Source organism: Conger conger, chromosome 2, assembly GCF_963514075.1.
Source record: "Conger conger chromosome 2, fConCon1.1, whole genome shotgun sequence".
NCBI lineage: Eukaryota > Metazoa > Chordata > Actinopteri > Anguilliformes > Congridae > Conger > Conger conger.
Genome location: NC_083761.1, coordinates 88,797,196 through 88,817,258, shown reverse-complemented (window position 1 = coordinate 88,817,258; position 20,063 = coordinate 88,797,196). Strand labels below are relative to the sequence as shown.

At 45.9% G+C, this 20,063-nt stretch overlaps 1 protein-coding gene across 1 annotated transcript; it reads left to right on the top strand.

Annotated features, from left to right (window-relative positions):
- The first annotated feature begins 1,049 nt into the window (after positions 1-1,049).
- LOC133121976 (NLR family CARD domain-containing protein 3-like) lies at positions 1,050-19,348 on the top strand. The gene is made up of 9 exons (XM_061231596.1): positions 1,050-1,122; positions 1,436-1,544; positions 1,665-1,710; positions 4,175-5,933; positions 6,295-6,468; positions 8,265-8,438; positions 15,841-16,014; positions 16,307-16,353; positions 16,502-19,348. The coding sequence occupies exons 3-9, from the start codon at positions 1,668-1,670 to the stop codon at positions 17,041-17,043; spliced, it is 2,913 nt and encodes a 970-aa protein (XP_061087580.1). The 5' UTR covers positions 1,050-1,122; positions 1,436-1,544; positions 1,665-1,667; the 3' UTR covers positions 17,044-19,348.
- Positions 19,349-20,063: the final 715 nt, after the last annotated feature.

Here is a 20,063-nt window from a genome sequence, read left to right as displayed (position 1 = left end):
TGCAGAGATCTGAGAAATTACTTAAATTAAGCAAAACACTTGCACCATTTACAATACAGACTACTAGTTTATACTATATTCCTAAATTATGAAAAATGGTACTCCTTTATTTTGCACTGGTGAAACATGGTGGGGGTGATATAGTTCTGGCATGTGCTGCTGCACAGAATAGGGCAGCAGAATGAATTCTGAAATGTACAGAGGGATGTTTCCATTGCTCAACTCAAGTGCCTCCAAACTCATTGGATGTTGCTTCATCCCACAACAAGGCAATGGTCCCAAACGTACTCCAGTGCTCTCTTGCTTCTTAATCATGTTTCAAACAGTTTGTTTTGGTAAGCCTATTCTTTGGCCTATGTCTCTGATTGTCTTTCTTATTTCTCAGGTGCTCATAATGGCTTCCTTGACTTTCATTGGCACAACTCAGGTCCTCATGTCAACCCAATAACAGACTCCATAAGCAATCAAAAGCCAAGAATCAAGACTAGATACTGAAACTCCTCTTATACCCTTTTGCAATGAAGCAATTCAAGACACCTGACTGAGTTAACACCTGTTCTTAGAGTAGGTGTCTCTGATGGATGAGCAACTCTCAGAGATTCTGGAGGAGCTGTCAAAAGAAGAATTTAAAAAGTTCAAATTTTATCTGAATGGAGTGGTGCTGGAAGAATGTAGACCCATCCCATGGGGTCATCTGGAGTGCGAAAGTGTGACAGCTGTTATCAGGGTGATGAAGAGTTTCTATGGTGAGAAGATGGTGGAGGTCACACTGGAGATCTTAAAGAAAATTCCGAGAAATGACCTCGCTGAGAGACTGGAGAGAAATCTGGAAAGTGGTAAGATGCATCCATCTCAGGATCCATTTTTAAGAAAATAAGTAGAAATATATCCTATTACTCTGTAGAGCACATGTGGGATTGTTCACTGGTCTGAGCCTTAAATGCCACACATCATTTCACTAATGTTCAGTGGAGCTTGACTGTGAAAGAAACCGCTCTGACCACTGCTGCCCCATTCAGGGGTATACCATCCTCCTCAGAGTGGATGACTTTCATATTGTAACGCGTCTCCTTTCTCTGCAGGTGCTGAGGTCAGAAGGCAGACTGTGAGGAAACGATCAGGGTAAGTGTCCATTCAACCCTGTCAGTCACACCCTCTACAGAATCTACCCTTTAAGGCAGCTCTACTCAACTCCTGGTCCTGTGGCCCACAGGGTCTGCAGGCATTCACTCCAACCGTGCGCTACACCACCTGATTTAACTCCTGATCCACTTATTATCTGAACCAAGCAGGTGAAGCAATTGATGAAATCAGGTGGTGTAACGCACAGTTGGGAGTGAATACCTACAGACACTGCGGCCTGTAGGACAAAAATAGGAAATAATAATTGTAATAATTTTAAATGAAAATGTATTTGAAGTCCTTGCCTTGTCAGGGAGGATCTGAGCTCTGCAGCTGCAGCCGGTGATTACAGCCCTGAGAGGAAGCGCGAGAGGAGCTTGAATGCAGAGCCTGTGTCTGAGACCCAGCAGGGAGGGGCACAGGTAAGGCCTTCAGTCTATACTTGTATTGATGCATGCACCTAATCTGTTTCTGAACTAGATTAAATAATAGTAGTCTCTTCCCACATTATATTATGTCCGCTGTGGTTTACCTGCCTGCAGTCCATGACTGATGCTTCAGCCCTGACCTCCAATCACCAGGACACAAGTAAGTTATTTTCACTCTGATGATACAACAGCGATGTAACATAGAACTGCTTTTACTCGTACTTGTAACATATACAGTGCATCCGGAAAGTATTCACAGCGCTTCACTTTTCCCACATTTTGTTATGTTACAGCCTTATTCCAAAATGGAATAAATTAATTTTTTTCCTCAAAATTCTACACACAACACCCCATAATGACAACATGAAAGATGTTTTTTAGAAATTTTTGCAAATTTATTAAAAATAAAAAACTAAGAAATCGCATGTACATAAGTATTCACAGCCTTTGCCATGAAGCTCAAAATTGAGCTCAGGTGCATCCTGTTTCCACTGATCAACCTTGAGATGTTTCTACAGCTTAATTGGAGTCCACCTGTGGTAAATTCAGTTGATTGGACATGATTTGGAAAGGCACACACCTGTCTATATAAGGTCCCACAGTTGACAGTGCATGTCGGAGCACAAACCAAGCATGAAGTCAAAGGAATTGTCTGTAGACCTCCTGAGACAGGATTGTCTCGAGGCACAAAACTGGGGAAGGGTACAGAAAAATTTCTGCTGCTTTGAAGGTCCCAATGAGTACAGTGGCCTCCATCATCCGTAAATGGAAGAAGTTCGGAACCACCAGGACTCTTCCTAGACTGGCCGCCTGTCTAAACTGAGCAATTGGGGGAGAAGGGCCTTAGTCAGGGAGGTGACCAAGAACCCGATGGTCACTCTGTCAGAGCTCTAGCGTTCCTCTGTGGAGAGAGGAGAACCTTCCAGAAGGACAACCATTTCTGCAGCAATCCACCAATCAGGCCTGTATGGTGGAGTGGCCAGACGGAAGCCACTCCTTAGTAAAAGGCACATGGCAACCCGCCTGGAGTTTGCCAAAAGGCACCTGAAGGACTCTCAGACCATGAGAAACAAAATTCTCTGGTCTGATGAGACAATGATTTAACTCTTTGGCGTGAATGCCAGGCGTCATGTTTGGAGGAAACCAGGCACCGCTCATCACCTGGCCAATACCATCCCTACAGTGAAGCATGGTGGTGGCAGCATCATGCTGTGGGGATGTTTTTCAGCGGCAGGAACAGGGAGGCTAGTCAGGATTGAGGGAAAGATGAATGCAGCAATGTACAGAGACATCCTGGATGAAAACCTGCTCCAGAGTGCTCTTGACCTCAGACTGGGGCGACGGTTCATCTTTCAGCAGGACAACGACCCTAAGCACACAGCCAAGATATCAAAGGAGTGGCTTCAGGACAACTCTGTGAATGTTCTTGAGTGGCCCAGCCAGAGCCCAGACTTGAATCCGATTGAACATCTCTGGAGACATCTGAAAATGGCTGTGCACCGATGCTCCCCATCCAACCTGATGGAGCTTGAGAGGTGCTGCAAAGAGGAATGTGCGAAACTGCCCATGATAGGTGTGCCAAGCTTGTGGCATCATATTCAAAAAGACTTGAGGCTGTAATTGCTGCCAAAGGTGCATCAACAAAGTATTGAGCAAAGGCTGTGAATACTTATGTACATGTGATTTCTTTGTTTTTTATTTTAAATAAATTTGCTAAAATAAAAAAATAAAAATTATTTCATGTTGTCATTATGGAGTGTTGTGTGTAGAATTTTGAGGAAAAAAAAGAATTTATTCCATTTTGGAATAAGGCTGTAACATAAAATGTGGGAAAAGTGAAGGGTGAATACCGGATGCACTGTATATAATTCTGGTTGATACATAAGCATATAGTGAGATTTCACAACGGGAATGATTTGCTTTGGCTAACACATCATGAATACTGAAAAAGCAAGCAACAAGCTCTACATTCACTACGTCTACTGAGAGCTACTCTAAATTTGGAGCCAGCATTTAAAATGTATCTATCTTACGTTTTGAGTTGGCCACAGTTCTTCCCTGTTAGGGGAAAAACCTACCTTTTCAAACTCTACCTTAGTCTTCCCTCCTGATTTCCCCCACCCCTCCTTTCTGATATCCCTATCCTTGTCTACCCCCCCCCCCCCCCAAAAAAAAAGGCACTTATGATGACGACTATGTTTAGAACAGCATTCCATGTGTATTTTCCTAGTTCTGGATGTGATGCTTTGACTTGTGGTAGAACCTATGCACTTGTAAGTCGCTTTGGATTAAAAGCGTCTGCCAAATGACAAAAATGTAAATGTAAAATGTAAGAAAGGGCGAAAGGGGCAATATCACCCATCTGGGAATGTGTACGATACAGAGAGACATGCACATGCACAAACACGCATGCACACAGTATTTTCTACTTTCCAAGTTTCTAAGTTTGGTACCTGGAGCCAGAGCCTTAAAAATGTATTCCATTACATACTTTTACTTATGATGAAGCTTTTCTCCTCCTTTCAGAACACAACCCGCAGACGTACACAAAATGCAGACAGACCACTGTTGTTTTGAACACTACAGGCCATACCACTTCAGAAAAATGTCAATTTGTTTTGCAGAAAAAAGAGTTCAGGAGAAACTGAAGTCTCGTCTGAAGAAGAAGTTTGAGTGCATGTATGAAGGGGTTGCCAAGCCAGGAAAACGCACCCTTAAGAGTATTTACACAGAGCTCTACATCACAGAGGGGGACTGTGAACGGGTCAATAATGAACATGAGGTGTGGCAGATTGAAACCGCAACCAGGACACAGCCTACACAAGACACTGCAATTAACTGCAACAACATCTTTAGACCCTTAGCTGGACAAGACATACCCATCAGAACTGTGGTGACCAAGGGCATCGCTGGTATTGGAAAAACGGTCTCTGTGCAGAAGTTCATTATTGACTGGGCAGAAGGAAAAGCTAATGAGGATATTGAGTTCATGTTTGTCCTTCCTTTTCGGGAGCTGAACTTACTTAATGATGAGCAGCACAGTCTCCTTGAGCTTCTGCAGGAGTTTCACCCTGAAATGAAAGGGTTTGAAAACATTGAGTCTGAAGATTACAAGGTTTTGTTCATTTTTGATGGTCTGGATGAAAGTTGTCAAGTCAATACCTGGAGCCGGAAGAGATTGTCTGATGTAAGAAAAAAATCCTCAGTGGATGTGCTACTGACCAACCTCATTAAGGGGAATCTACTTCCCTCTGCTCTCCTCTGGATCACCTCCCGACCAGCAGCAGCCAATCAGATCCCTCCAGAATTCATTGACAGGGTGACAGAGGTCAGAGGGTTCAATGATGAACAGAAAGAAGAGTATTTCAGGAAAAGATTCACAGATCAGAATCAGGCTGGCAGAATTATCTCTCACATAAAGACATCCAGGAGTCTACACATCATGTGCCATATACCAGCCTTCTGCTGGATGTCTGCCTCTGTTCTGGAGCGACTTTTGGATGGAACGGGCAGGAGTAGAATCCCCAAAACTCTGACTGGAATGTACACACACTTCCTGCTCATTCAGGCCAAAATCAAGCATCACAAATATCAGGAGAGCCATGAGACAGACCCACAGAAACTTCTGGAGTCAGTTAAAGAAATCTTTCTCAAACTGGGGCAGCTGGCTTTTCAATGCATGGAAAAGTCCAATCCAATATTTTATGAAGAGGACCTGAGAGGATGTGGCATTGATGTCAAAGAAGCTTCGGTCTACTCTGGGGTGTGCACAGAGATCTTGAAAGAGGAGTCAGTGCTGCATCAGAAGAAAGTCTACTGCTTTGTGCATCTGAGCCTCCAGGAGTACATGGCTGCTTTGTATGTGATTCATTCCTTCATCAGCAAGAACTTCACGGCATTGAAGCCTTTTTTTGGTCAAAAGACTTTCACCACTCTCAATGATTTGCACAAGAAAGCTATTAAGAAGGCTTTGGAGAGTAAGAATGGACACCTGGACCTCTTCCTCCGATTCCTTCTGGGCCTCTCACTGGACTCCAATCAGCGCCTTCTCCCAGGTCTACTGCCACAGACTGGAAGCAACTCCGAGAGCATCCAGAAAACAGTTCAGCACATCAAGGTCTTTAAAGAGAAAGATCCCTCTCCAGAAAGATGCATCAATCTGTTTCATTGTTTGTCTGAACTCAATGATTATTCAATTATGAAGGAAACCAAAGCGTTCTTCCTTTCCGGTCAAAAGTTCTTACCTGCGCACTGCTCCATCCTGGCCTATATACTCCTCAGATCAGAAAAGGCGTGGGATACATTTAACCTGAAACAATACAACACCTCAGAGGAGGGGCGAAGGCGACTGGTCCCAGCTGTGAAGTGCTGCAAGAAGGCTGTGTAAGTATTAACCTGGAGCTCACTACTATAATCTACCATCGAAATCTCAACCCCGGTCTATCATAGATAACACTGTTTATATTTAGCATCAATCAATAACATTGATCAATATTCGTGATATATTTGGTCTAAAATAAATCAGATTAATCAAATTCAACTTGCATTATATTTGGAAGTAGTTGTGGTCAACATTTTGCTGGTATGTAAACCTCCCATTGTGCATCCACCAGCCACCAACATTTTGCTGACCGATAACATCCCATAATAAGTGATAGGAGACGGTTGGTTGTCCGATAGAAAACAAGGTATTAAACCGTAACCCTGAGCTGAGATTCTGATGCACTATTGTGCTTTTCTCCAGACTCAGTGGCTGTAATCTCACAGAGAAATCTCTTCAGCTCGTGAACTCCGCCCTGCAGTCAGTCTCCTCCCCCCTCAGAGAGCTGGACCTCAGCAACAACAACCTGCGAGATTCAGGAGTGGAGCTGCTCTGTGCTGGACTGAAGAGCACAAACTGTAAACTACAGACTTTGAGGTAAGGTGTGATGTTCCAAGTCCAGGTTAACTCTACGTTTTCCGAGCAATACTTGACCCTACAACTCACACAGTTGATTATTCCATGCTTTTACAAAAACTCCTTAATTGCCCTTGATACCAAAGCTCTCAAGTTGGTTAAGAACTACCTCTCATAGATCAGTGTGTGGTTTTAGGAAGCATACGATCTGAACGTGTCAAGACGAGTTCCTCAAGGTTTTGTCCTAGGACCAGTGTTGTTTTCACTGTATATTAATGATAATTTATCTTCTATAACTTCTGTAAAGTTCCACTTGTTTGCTGATGACAGAATTATTTATTGTTTTGGTAATTTGATGCCTTGTGGAAACCCTGGTCCTGGACTGCGGGGATGTTATATATAGGATACGCCCGTCTCATATTTAAAGTTTCTGGATGCTGCTTGCCATTCTGCCCCAGGTTTATCACGGATGCGTTTTGCACCCATCACTGAAGAGCTGTGCCAAAAATGTAGCTGGCCATCACTTTCTGTTAGGAGAAATATCCATTGGTATCTCTTTATTTATAAAGCACTTCTACAATAACTACCACTATGCTTTCAGTGCTTCTGGTGAAATGGTATCCATAGGACACACTCTCAGGCTGGCTGTCACTTGGTTCAGCTCAAATGTAGGAAAAACTGCTTTCAGATTCTGTGCCCCGGATACCTGGAACGACTCACAGCAAATTCTGAAACGGAATACTTTAGAGTCCCTAAATTAATTAAGTGGTGATAATTTGCTTAGCCTGACTGAGTGTGAGTGTTAAAGCAATGTTTTTATTATTATTTTTACTATGTCTTTTGTTACTATTCTAAATAATTGTATTGTTTTCTTTTGAATCTTTTTTTATTGTGGTCCACGCACATGGTGCTAGAATATTGTATTCTGTTTTTATTTTATTTTTGTCTTCACTTTGAAAGCTTATATTTCCATATAAGGGTCTGGTGAAACTAGGCATGTTAAGGATGTGTGAGATTCTATTACAATGGCACCAATTGGCCTAGTAGTGGCACAATAGAATTTGAAAAGCTGTAACTTTTGAACCGTTTGTCCTAGAGACTAAGACCTTTAGATCCCCCTGCTCACGCCAAACACATTTTGATTATATATGATTTTGTGCTATTTAGAATTTTCCCAAGTCTTCTTGAACTTAGTATATCTGTTTGCTGTGAGATTTGGTGGAATAGTCCCTAACTAAATTGTCAAGCAATAGTTGATGCATCAAAAAATGGCTGAATGGTGAGCCAATGAACCCGCCTCTATGGCTCTATGGCCACTATAAAATAAATGGTCATTTAGCATCATTAGCCTTGGACCTGTTAAAATGAATTGTTCCATAAATTACTAAATTATCAAAAAGCAGGCAGCCATTTCCATGTTCATTACAGTGATTATTAATTTTTTGACAAGTTACATTGAAACAGCGCAGTACATAGAAATGAGAGCACTGTTTGGAGCTTTGCTGCTACATTACCAAGCCAGCTTTCTGACTTTGGCCGAGTTGGTTCCCCACCGGCTGACCACATCATGTCCACACACATGTCCCTGAGTGCTGCTATAGACTCAGACATGGTCCAAGGTAAAGGTGCATGTCATCATAGTTGTATTTTTACTGACTCCGGCATTCAGGGACATGTGTATGGATGGATGGATTATCTGAATTTACATTTCTTGTGTATACACCACAAAAACGGCAATGCTTTTGGAGGGCACAGTACATGAAAATATTAGTAAACAGTGTGTTTGTGTGTGCGTGTGTGTGTCTCTGTTCTCTCAGGCTCAGGGAGTGTAACCTCACAGAGGGCTGCTGTGATGTTCTGGCCTCAGTCCTGCGTTCTCCTCACTCAGAGCTGAGTGATCTGGAGCTCAGAGACAACGAGCTGCAGGACTCAGGAGTGAGAGCGCTCTCTGCTGGACTGGAGGACCCACACTGTAAACTGCAGAGACTGGGGTGAGGCATATATCCATAATTATTATAATATCCACAACATATTTTTTTCTGAAATATCTACACTCAGTGAGTTTATTAGTTAGACCTGTACACCAGCTTGTTAATGCAAATTTAATCAGCCAATCATGTGGCTGCAACAAAAATGCATACGGGGAATATCCGTATTGTGTTGTCATATCCATTTTGGAATTCCGTTGAATACCAAAAATATTTTAAAAAAGGTATTGTGTTGGTTATCCCCATCGATGACTTTCACAAATAGCTTGGTGAGTGGGATGGTTTTATTACGTTGGCAAAATAGTTGCTTTTTTACAAATTCGGTCATGACTTCATATGCACTCGCAGTGTAAACACTCCTCCCCTGCCCCCCCTTTCCCACGCCACTCCTGATGACAATGGGAATTAATTTACAGCCACCAGGAGTCCATCAGCAGTCAGGGCTGAATAGTGAGAATACATTGTTGAGACTAGCTTTGATATAAAATAAGAGGAAGAGTAACTGGTGATGTACTGTTAATGTGTTACTGAAGGCACCAAATGATCATGCCTTCAGAAGGCACCGTCATCTCCTAACGGAGAAAGCCACCCAGCTCCTAGTCCAGGCGCTCGTCATTTCCCGCCTGGATTACTGCAACTCCCTCCTAGCCGGTCTCCCAGCTTGTGCCATCAAGCCCCTCCAGCTGGTCCAGAATGCTGCAGCCCGCCTGATCACCAGTCAGCCCAGGTCGGCTCATGTCACCCCGCTCCTCGTTGGCCTCCACTGGCTTCCTATTGCCGCACGCATCCGATTCAAGGCCCTAGTGTTGGCATTTCAGGCTGCTAAGGGGACTTCCCCACCTTACATACAATCCTTGATCACTCCCTACTCCCCAGCTAGACCACTCCGGTCTGCCAGCTCTGGTCGCCTTATGGTTCCCTCTCTACGAGCACCTGGCGGTCGAGCTGCACATTAACGCCTGTTTTCCTTTCAGAATCCCTCCCCTTATTTCGACGCAGACTAAAAACCCACCTTTTCAAACTCTACCTTAATCCTCCCTCCTGATTTCCCCCACCCCCCTTTCTGATATCCCTATCCCTCTTGTCTAACCCAAAAAAAATAAAAAAATAAGATTGCACTTAAGATGACTATATGTTTAGAACAACACTTCATGTGTATTTTACTAGTTATGAATGTGATACTTTAACTTGTGGAAGAACCTATGCACTTGTAAGTAGCTTTGGATTAAATGACTGCCAAATGACAAAAAATGTAAATGTAAAATGTAAATGATGAAGGCACATATAAAGATTGACAGAGGAGGCCTATAGGTCCGTATTTTTAGTGTGAGCTTACATTGAAATTTAGCCTATTGTCTTAAATTAACTTTCTTTTACTTTGCATTCTAAGCGGCTATAATTAACGCATTGGCACAGTGTGAAAAGCAATAGTTGTCATAGGCCCATTTGTCCCAGAATTTCATCCTCTGTTCAATGTACGATAAGTGACGGCCAAAAAAGTTTGCAAGCATAGCACTCTTCCCATAGAGGAAACTTTAAAAAATCTATTACGAGCAAACAATTACACAACATTACATTACATTACATTACATTACATGGCATTTAGCAGACGCTCTTATCCAGAGCGACGTACAACAAAGTGCAAATTAAACACAAGAACAAGTGCAAAGAGGACCTGAGAGGACAGTATAGTTCCGAGTCCTAGTGTAAACATGCTGAAAATCAGAACCCTTTAAGAGTACAATCAACTGTCAAACTAGCATACCACAATTGCAGCTAGAATACAAAAATAACAATACCTGTACAAGTAACAATATCTATACAATCTATACATAAGTGCCATTACAGTCTAAGGCTAATCATGGTGGTGAGTTGGGGAGGGAAAGGTGTAGCCTGAAGAGATGGGTCTTCAGTCTGCGCTTGAAGGAGGTCAGAGACTCTGCCGTTCTGACATCCACCGGGAGGTCATTCCACCACCGTAGGACCAGGACAGACAGCAGTCGTGAGCGTGAAGTGCAGGTGTGGCGAGGAGGAGGCGCCAGACGGCACGAAGTGGCAGAACGGAGGGGTCTTGTTGGTGTATAAGTCTTGATAAGGGATTGAATATATACAGGGGCTGATCGTTTAACTGCCTGGTATGCGAGCACCAAAGTTTTAAATTTGATGCGAGCCATAACAGGCAGCCAGTGGAGGTTGCGGAGCAGGGGGGTGACATGTGAATGTCTGGGAACATTGGATACCAGACGGGCTGCAGCATTCTGGATCAGTTGTAGGGGTCTGATGGCAGATGCTGGAAGGCCAGCCAGCAGAGAATTGCAATAGTCCAGGCGGGACAGGACCATTGCTTGAACAAGGAGCTGAGTGGAATAGGTGGTGAGAAAGGGTCGGATTCTCCGGATGTTGTACAGGAAGAACCTGCACGCCCGGGTCACCGTAGCAATGTTCTGAGAGAAGGATAGCCTGTTGTCCATCACCACTCCAAGGTTCTTGCACTAGGGGATGAGGTCACTGTGGTATCCCCCAGTGAGATGGAGAAATCAGAGAAGGGAGAGGTTAAAGCAGGGATGAAGATGACCTCCGTCTTACCTGGGTTGAGCTTTAGATGGTGGTTGCCCATCCAGGTCTGGATGTCTCTCAGGCAGGTGGAGATACGGTTAGAGACCTGTGTGTCTAATGGGGGGAAGGAGAAAAAGAGTTGGGTGTCATCGGCATAACAATGATAGGAGATACCATGAGCAGAGATAACAGGGCCAAGGGATCTTGTGTAGATGGAGAAGAGGAGGGGTCTGAGGACTGAGCCCTGGGGGACTCCTGTAACAAGGGGGCGAGGGGTTGACATCCCTCCAGCCCAGGACACCTGGGAGGACCGGCCAGAGAGATAAGATTTGATCCACTCTAAGGCTGTGCCACAGATCCCTGTAGATGCCAGGGAGGCCAAGAGGATGGAGTGGTTGACCGTGTCGAACACCGCAGAGAGATCAAGAAGGATCAGGACAGAGGAGAGAGAGGTAGCTCGTGCAGCCTGAAGGGACTCATTGACAGAGAGGAGTGCAGTTCTCCGCCGAGTGGCCAGGTCTGAAGCCGGACTGGTGGGGGTCCAGCAGGTTATTCTGAGAGAGGAAGGAAGAGAGTTGGTTGGAGGCGGCTCGTTCAATGGATTTGGATAGAAAAGGAAGGAGAGATACCGGACGGTAGTTTTGAATGCAGGAGGGGTCTAGAGTGGGTTTCTTTAGGAGCGGGGTGATGTAGGCCCTCTTGAATGATGAGGGAAAGCTGCCAGAGGACAGAGAGGAGTTAACAAGGGAGGTGACAAACGGGAGGATGTCAGGCGTGATTGCCTGAAAGAGGTTTGAGGGGATGGGGTCCTGGGCACAAGCAGTAGGGCGGTGGGAGAGCAGGAGGTGAGACACATCAGCATCTGTAAGGGGTCAGAAAGAGGAGAAACAGGGGGCAGACACAGAAAGGGAGGCAGGCATAGAAGTGGTGGTGGTCGCGAAGGTGCTGCGGATATCTGCAACCTTCCCGTCAAAAAATACCGCAAAGTCATCAGCAGTGAGCGAGGACTGAGATGGTGGGGGAGGTGTGCTGAGGAAGAAAATGGAGAACAGTTGACGAGGGTTAGAAGTGGAGTTCTGGATTTTTGCTGGGAAGTAATTTCTTTTGGCAGTGGTGATAGCGGAGGAGAATTCCACCAGGAGAGCCTGGTAGGAAGACAGGTCCGATGGGTCTTTTGATTTCCTCCACTTCCTCTCAGCTGCACGTAGGCTGGGCCTGGCGGAGTGTAGAAGGTCAGAAACCCATGGGCTGGGAGGGGAGGATCGAGGAGGCCGGGAGACAAGAGGACAGAGAGAGTCAAGGGCTGAGGAGAGAGAGGAAAGCAGTGCGGAAGATGCAGAATCAGTGGGTAGTTTGGAGAAGGATTCAAGAGGAGGGAGGGAAGCGGTGACTCTGGGGGGAGGGTGATAGAGAGCGGAGGTTACATCGCACAGAAACAGTGGGGGTGAGAGAAGGGGAGGGAGGTAGAGCAGTTAGGGGGATGGAGAAGGAAATTAAGTGGTGATTGGGGTAACAGTGGGGTTAGAAGAGGAGCAGTTCCTCAGAAAGATCAGGTCAAGAAGGTTTCCAGCCTTGTGAGTTGGGGGAGAGTGCTGCAGAGAGAGGTCAAAGGAGTGAAGAAGTGGTAAGAAGGCAGCAGACTGGGAGCCTTCCAGGTGGATGTTGAAATCTCCCAGGAGGATAAGTGGGGTGCCATCCTCAGGGAATGAGCTGAGTAGAGTGTCAAGCTCATCAAGGAAACTTCCCAGGGCACCTGGGGGACGATAAACGACGACAATATAAAGTTTAACAGGGTGAGTAATTGAGACATCGTGGCATTCAAAGGTGGATAGGGATAGGTCAGTGAGGGAAAACGCAGAGAATTTCCAGGAAGGGGAGATCAGCAAGCCAGTGCCACCTCCACGGCCAGAGGGCTGGGGGGTGTGAGAGAAGGAGAAGGAGGATGAGAGGGCAGCGGGGGTGGCGGTGTTCTCTGGTGTAATCCAGGTCTCAGTAAGGGCAAGGAACTGTAGGGACAGGAGGGAGGCATAACCAGTAATGAAGTCAGCCTTCCGTGTGGCAGACTGGCAGTTCCATAGCCCCCCTGCGACTGTGAAGTTGTCACAGGGGGTCAGTGAGGGGTAGCAGAGGTTGGTGGGGTTCCGTCGCCGTGGAGGGCCACGTCGCTGGAAGCGAGTTCTGTCACTGGAACCTCATTCTCAATATCAATACAAATACACATTATGTGTGGCGAGTCACCCCAAAATGCAACACAGCTGGTAACTACTGTCACACAGCTGGTACCTACTGTCACACAGCTGGCACCTACTGTCACACAGCTGGAACCTACTGTCACACAGCTGGCACCTACTGTCACACAGCTGGAACCTACTGTCACACAGCTGGCACCTACTGTCACACAGCTGGTACCTACTGTCACACAGCTGGCACCTACTGTCACACAGCTGGCACCTACTGTCACACAGCTGGAACCTACTGTCACACAGCTGGTACCTACTGTCACACAGCTGGAACCTACTGTCACACAGCTGGAACCTTCTGTCACACAGCTGGCACCTACTGTCACACAGCTGGAACCTACTGTCACACAGCTGGTACCTACTGTCACACAGCTGGTACCTACTGTCACACAGCTGGAACCTACTGTCACACAGCTGGAACCTACTGTCACACAGCTGGAACCTACTGTCACACAGCTGGCACCTACTGTCACACAGCTGGCACCTACTGTCACACAGCTGGAACCTACTGTCACACAGCTGGAACCTACTGTCACACAGCTGGAACCTACTGTCACACAGCTGGTACCTACTGTCACACAGCTGGAACCTACTGTCACACAGCTGGAACCTTCTGTCAGAACCTACTGTTGGAACCTATTTTTTCCTGGCTGGTGGCATTCTTGCTGCAGAGGCAACATGTCAAATGAAATGGGGAAACCACTGCAAAATGCCTGACATTATCATTTTAGGAAGTTAAATCAATAGTTCTCCTTTCGATGGGGCGACATTGCCTCAGGACGTAAGAGCAGTCGTCTGGCCGTCGAAGGTTGCCGGTTTGATCCCGCCCTGGGTGTGTCAGAGTCCCTGAACATTACAATACAGTAATGGCATGTGGCAGACGCTCTTATCCAGAGTGACGTACTGCAAAGTGCATACCCATAACCAGGGATAAGTGCGCTGAACAAGACGCCTAACCCCAAAATGTGCCTTGCATGGCAGCCAATCGCCGTTGGTGTGTGAGTGTGTGTATGAATGGGTGAATGAGAAGCATCTATTGTACAGCGCTTTGGATAAAGGAGCTATATAAATGCCTGCCATTTACCATTCAAACAGTTGGTAAGCCTATTCTTTGGCCTATGTATCTGATTGTCTTTCTTATTTCTCAGGTGCTCATAATGGCTTTTTAATCTTGATGATTACAATTTACAGCTCATGAAAATAAAAAATCCAGTATCTCAAAATATTTGAATATTCCATAAGACCAATCAAAAAAAGGATTTATAATACACAAATGTTGACCTTCTGAAAAGTATGTTCATTTATGCACTCAATACTTGGTCGGGGCTCCTTTTGCATGAATTACTGCATCAATGCGGCGTGGCATGGAGGCAGTCAGCCTGTGGCACTCCAGATTCTCTATGGGGTTCCGGTCAGGTGAGTTGGCTGGTCAGTCAAGCACAGTAATAACATGGTCAGCAAACCAGTTACTAGAAGTTCTGGCACTGTGGTCAGGTGCCAAGTCCTGCTGGAAAAGGAAATCAGCATCTCCATAAAGCTTGTCAGCAGACGGAAGCGTAAAGTGCACTAAAATCTCCTGGAAGACGGCTGTGTTGACTCTGGACTTCATCAAACACAGTGGACCAACACCAGCAGATGACATGGCACCCCAAATCACCACTGACTGTGGAAACTTCACACTGGACCTCAAGCAACTTGGATTCTGTGCCTCTCCACTCTTCCAGACTCTGGGACCTTGATTTCCAAATGAAATGCAAAGCTTTCACCAGAATCTTTTTTAACTTTAATCTGAAAAGAGGACTTTGGACCTCTGAGCAATGGTCCAGTTCTTTTTCTCCTTAGCCCAGGTAAGATGCTTCTGAAGTAGTCTCTGGTTCAGGAGTGGCTTGACACTAGGAATGCAACACTTGTAGCCCATTTCCTGGACACGTCTGTGCGTGGTGGCTCTTGATGCATTGACTCCAGCCCCAGTCCACTCCTTGTGAAGCTCCCCCAAGTTCTTGAATCAGCTTTGCTTGACAATCCTCTCAAGGCTGCAGTCATCCCTGATGCCTGTGCACCTTTTCCTACCACACTTTTCCCTTCCAGTCAACTTTCCATGAATATGCTTTGATACAGCCTCTGCGAACAGCCAGCCCTTTCAGCAATTACCTTCTGTGGCTTACCCTCCTTGTGGAGGGTGTCAATGAGTGTCTTCTGGACAACTGTCAAGTCAGCAGTCTTCCCCATGATTGTCCGACCCAAGTATTGAGTGCATAAATGAACATACTTTTCAGAAGGTTGACATTTCTGTATTATAAATCCTTTTTTTGATTTGTCTTAGGTAATATTCTAATATTTTGCGATACTGGATTTTTGTCTGTAAGCCGTAATCAACAAAAAAAGGCTTGAAATATTTTATTTTACTTTGTGTAATGAATCTGGAATATATGAAAGTTTCACTTTGAATTAAATTACGGAAAATTAACTTTTCCACTATATTCACATTTTTTGAGATGCACCTGTAAATGCCAACCATTTACCAGATTAGCACCTTAAGCTCTGAGAGTCAGATAATTTCTCTTGCTTTTTATCCAGTGATGATGATGAGCTGTCTTTCCTCTCTGCAGGCTGTCAGGCTGTGGAGTCACAGAGAGAGGCTGTGATTCTCTGGCTTCAGCTCTGCGTTCAAACGCCTCACACCTGAGAGAGCTGGACCTGAGCTACAATCACCCTGGAGACTCAGGAGTGAAAGTGCTGTCTGCTGCACAACTGGAGGACTCCAGGTGTCGACTGAAGATACTGTAAGTATAGAGGGGAGTATGTAGGGAAGAGGAAGGGCTCAGAGCTAGTCCTGCCAGTGTGTGGAGCTCTCCCATTGGCTCAGAGCTAGTCCTGCCAGTGTGTGGAGCTCTCCCATTGGCTCAGAGCTAGTCCTGCCAGTGTGTGGAGCTCTCCCATTGGCTCAGAGCTAGTCCTGCCAGTGTGTGGAGCTCTCCCATTGGCTCAGAGTTAGTCATACCAGTGTGTGGAGCTCTCTCCATTGGCTCAGAGCTGAGCCTCTCAGTCAGTCTGTTTGTCTTTCTGTCCCTACAGTGTAGACCATGGAGGAGAGATCAGGCTGAAACCAGGACTGAGGAAATGTAAGTCTCTCTGCCCTGAATCCTGTGAAATGCACATGCACTGGCGAGCATTGGAAGGACAGGGACGTGATTTAAACTTCATTATGAGTTATTCTGCATGTTGGATCCTAGTACTGATGCTGTCTGCTCTAACCTCTGTTTACTGCAGATGCTGTTGCACTCACACTGGACCCCAGCTCTGTACACAGAAAGCTGTCTCTGTCTGAGGGGAACAGGAGGGTGAAATGGGGGAATGAGCAGCCATATCCCGATCATCCAAAGCGATTTAGCATCTATCACCAGGTGCTGTGCCAGGAGGGGCTGTCTGAGCGCTGCTACTGGGAGGCAGAGTGGAGGGTGGAGAAGGGTGGGAGATGGCCCTGTCTCGCAGTGGCCTATGAAACGCTTGGCAGGAAAGGACGGGGTGCTGAAATGCAGTTTGGACACAATGACAAGTCCTGGAGTCTGTGCTGTTCTAAACAGAAGTACTCTGCCGCTCACAGAAATATCTCCACTGACATACCTACTGCCCCCCCTTCCTGCAGAGTAGGGGTGTACCTGGACTATCCGGCCGGCACTCTGTCCTTCTACAGCGTCTCCTCTGACACACGTACCCTCCTGCACACTTTCCACAGCACCTTCACCCAGCCCCTCTACCCTGGGTTTAAACTGAATAAGGGCAACTCGCTGTCCCTGTGCATGCTGGGATAGGTTCCTGGGTGTGTGGCTCTCGGTGTAAAAGAAAATCTTAATGTGCAAGAAATTCCAGAAGTCGACCAGCTCATGCCTGGGCACAGTGAGTGAGTCTGTCTGCAAGAGGGGAGTCAGTTTTAGATCTGCTGTTATGTACTGATCCTGACAGAATTTGCAGTATAGAGGTAATGGAGCCAGTTTGGATTAGTGATCATTCCAAAATAAGCATTTGGCAAATTCATAGGGCCTCCTCTAAGTCCAGGATTTTTAGGTGTGAACTTGAGAAAGACGTGATCAAATTTTAAAAATGTAGACTGGGCGCAACATCTGGATTGCAGGACTGTGAATTAAAAGTGGAGCAGGTTCAAAAGGGTTCTGCAGTGGCAGGTTTTTGCAAGGGTAGATCATGCCTTGACAAACCTGAGGATGTCATACTCGCCTTATACAATAAATTACATTACACTACATTACATTACACTACACTACACTACACTACAGACAGCATTATACAGTACCCTTGTCGGCCCACGCTTATGGTGTGCAGTTCTGGGGACCGCATTACAAGAAAGATGGAGGCGTGGGTTCAAAGAAGGGCAACCCGATTGATTCCATATCTAGAAGATTAAATGTTATGGGTCAAGACTCTAGAAAGTCCAATCCGTTTAATGTTTGTTCTCGGAGATGGAGACTCCCAAACAGGGTGGCCTGTAGTGTAGTGGTGAAGGTAAATGACTGGGACAGGCAAGGTTGGTGGTTCAAATCCCCTGCTCAGTCTAATCAACTCTGGATACGTCGCTCTCACATCAAATTTAAAACTTTGGTGCTCGCATACCAGGCAGTTAAGGGATCAGCCCCTGTATATATTCAATCCCTTATCAAGACCTATACACCAGCAAGACCCCTCCCTCCTGCCACATTGTGCCGTCTGGCGCCTCCCCCTCGCCACACCTGCACTTCACGCTCACGACTACTGTCTGTCCTGGACCCACGGTGGTGGAATGACCTCCCGGTGACTGTCAGAACGGCAGAGTCTCTGACCTCCTTCAAGCGCAGACTGAAGACTCATCTCTTCAGGCTACACCTTTCCCTCCCTAACTCACCACCATGATTAGCCTTAGACTGCACTTATGTATAGATTGTAAAGATATTGTTGTTTCTTATTGGCTGTTACATTGTTGTATTCAAGGTATTCTAGCTGCCAACTGTGGTATGCTAGTTTGAAAGTTGATTGTACTCTTCAAGGGTTCTGATTATCTGTATGTTTACACTAGGACTCGGAACTGTACTGTCCTCTCAGGTCCTCTTTGCACTTATACTTGTGTTTGATTTGCACTTCATTGTACGTCACTCTGGATAAGAGCGTCTGCTAAATGCCATGTAATGTAATGTAAAAAAGAGTGTCCGCTAGATGCAAGTAATGTCATTCAATGTAAAAATATTTATTGAGCAGGAGCAGGTGCACATCCTTGGCAAAAGTATATCGGAGAGTGAGACATAAAGGATCAACCTCTCCCCACCTGCCACGTCTGTAACTGACCTGTGGATCCACCTATCCCCATCTGCCACGTCTGTAACTGACCTGTGGATCCACCTCTCCCAGTCTGCCACATCTGTAACTGACCTGTGGATCCACCTCTCCCCGTCTGCCACGTCTGTAACTGACCTGTGGATCCACCTATCCCCATCTGCCACATCTGTAACTGACCTGTGGATCCACCTCTCCCAGTCTGCCACATCTGTAACTGACCTGTGGATCCACCTCTCCCAGTCTGCCATGTCTGTAACTGACCTGTGGATCCACCTCTCCCAGTCTGCCACGTCTGTAACTGACCTGTGGATCCACCTCTCCCAGTCTGCCACATCTGTAACTGACCTGTGGATCCACCTCTCCCAGTCTGCCACGTCTGTAACTGACCTGTGGATCCACCTCTCCCAGTCTGCCACGTCTGTAACTGACCTGTGGATCCACCTATCCCCATCTGCCACATCTGTAACTGACCTGTGGATCCACCTCTCCCAGTCTGCCACATCTGTAACTGACCTGTGGATCCACCTCTCCCCGTCTGCCACGTCTGTAACTGACCTGTGGACCTGTGGATTTAACACGGCACAGGCAATACTTATCTCACAAATCCCAGGATTTCGTGGAAATAATGAAAATGTCACTTACTACGTTCATGTACCACTTGAGTGGCGATGTTTCGGGAAACTTGTAAAATGAGTGAATGCCTTGAAGAGATACTTCTCTTCATTTCTTATCACTACAATATACTATACATGTCTCATGTTGCTGACTGCACATGCAATAAAACCTGAATCTCCACCAGCCTGTTCTCTCTCTCTCTCTCTCTCTCTCTCTCTCACACACACACGCACTGAATCTCCACCAGTCTGTTCTCTCTCTCTCTCATACACACACTGAATCTCCACCAGCCTGTTCTCTCTCTCTCTCTCACACACACTGAATCTCCACCAGCCTGTTCTCTCTCTCTCTCACACACACTGAATCTCCACCAACCTGTTCTCTCTCTCTCTCTCTCTCACACACATACATGCGCACACATACACACACCTCCTCACACGCACACAGTCCCTCATAGATAGTCACATAACTCCACAGTCACTCATGTGCGCATGCGCACACATACACTCACACACCTAATCGGGCGACCTTGGAGTCACAGCAATCTATATGACTTTTGTCCACAAGGTGTCGACACAGACACAGAGACATTTATGCCGTTTTCCATGGAGCAGCCTGTGATGCTGATCATTGAAATTGGCTGCATTGAAGGAGGTTTAAAAACAGGCAGCCTATTATTAGAGAATGTAAGAAGTCCTGTGGTTATTGTTCAGTTTGAATAATAGGACCCAGGGCTGGACAGTAAACCATTTAGATTCTTTATAAACTAATCCTCACTGCCATGGGGTATTTCAAAGTTTTATATGCTGATGTTTAATTCTGCTTCAGCTGTAATTAAAGACAAAAAGCGGACAAGAAAGGCAAGACCCAACATGGCGACAATGATCCTTATTCC

Excerpts from the sequence above, each read along its gene's own strand:
- LOC133121976 (XM_061231596.1), top strand. The coding sequence starts at position 1,668 with ATGACTGATGCTTCAGCCCTGACCTCCAATCACCAGGACACAA. Across the intron at positions 6,469-8,264 it reads TGTAAACTACAGACTTTGAG|GCTCAGGGAGTGTAACCTCA; the intron begins GTAAGGTGTGAT and ends CTGTTCTCTCAG. Across the intron at positions 16,015-16,306 it reads AGGTGTCGACTGAAGATACT|TGTAGACCATGGAGGAGAGA; the intron begins GTAAGTATAGAG and ends CTGTCCCTACAG.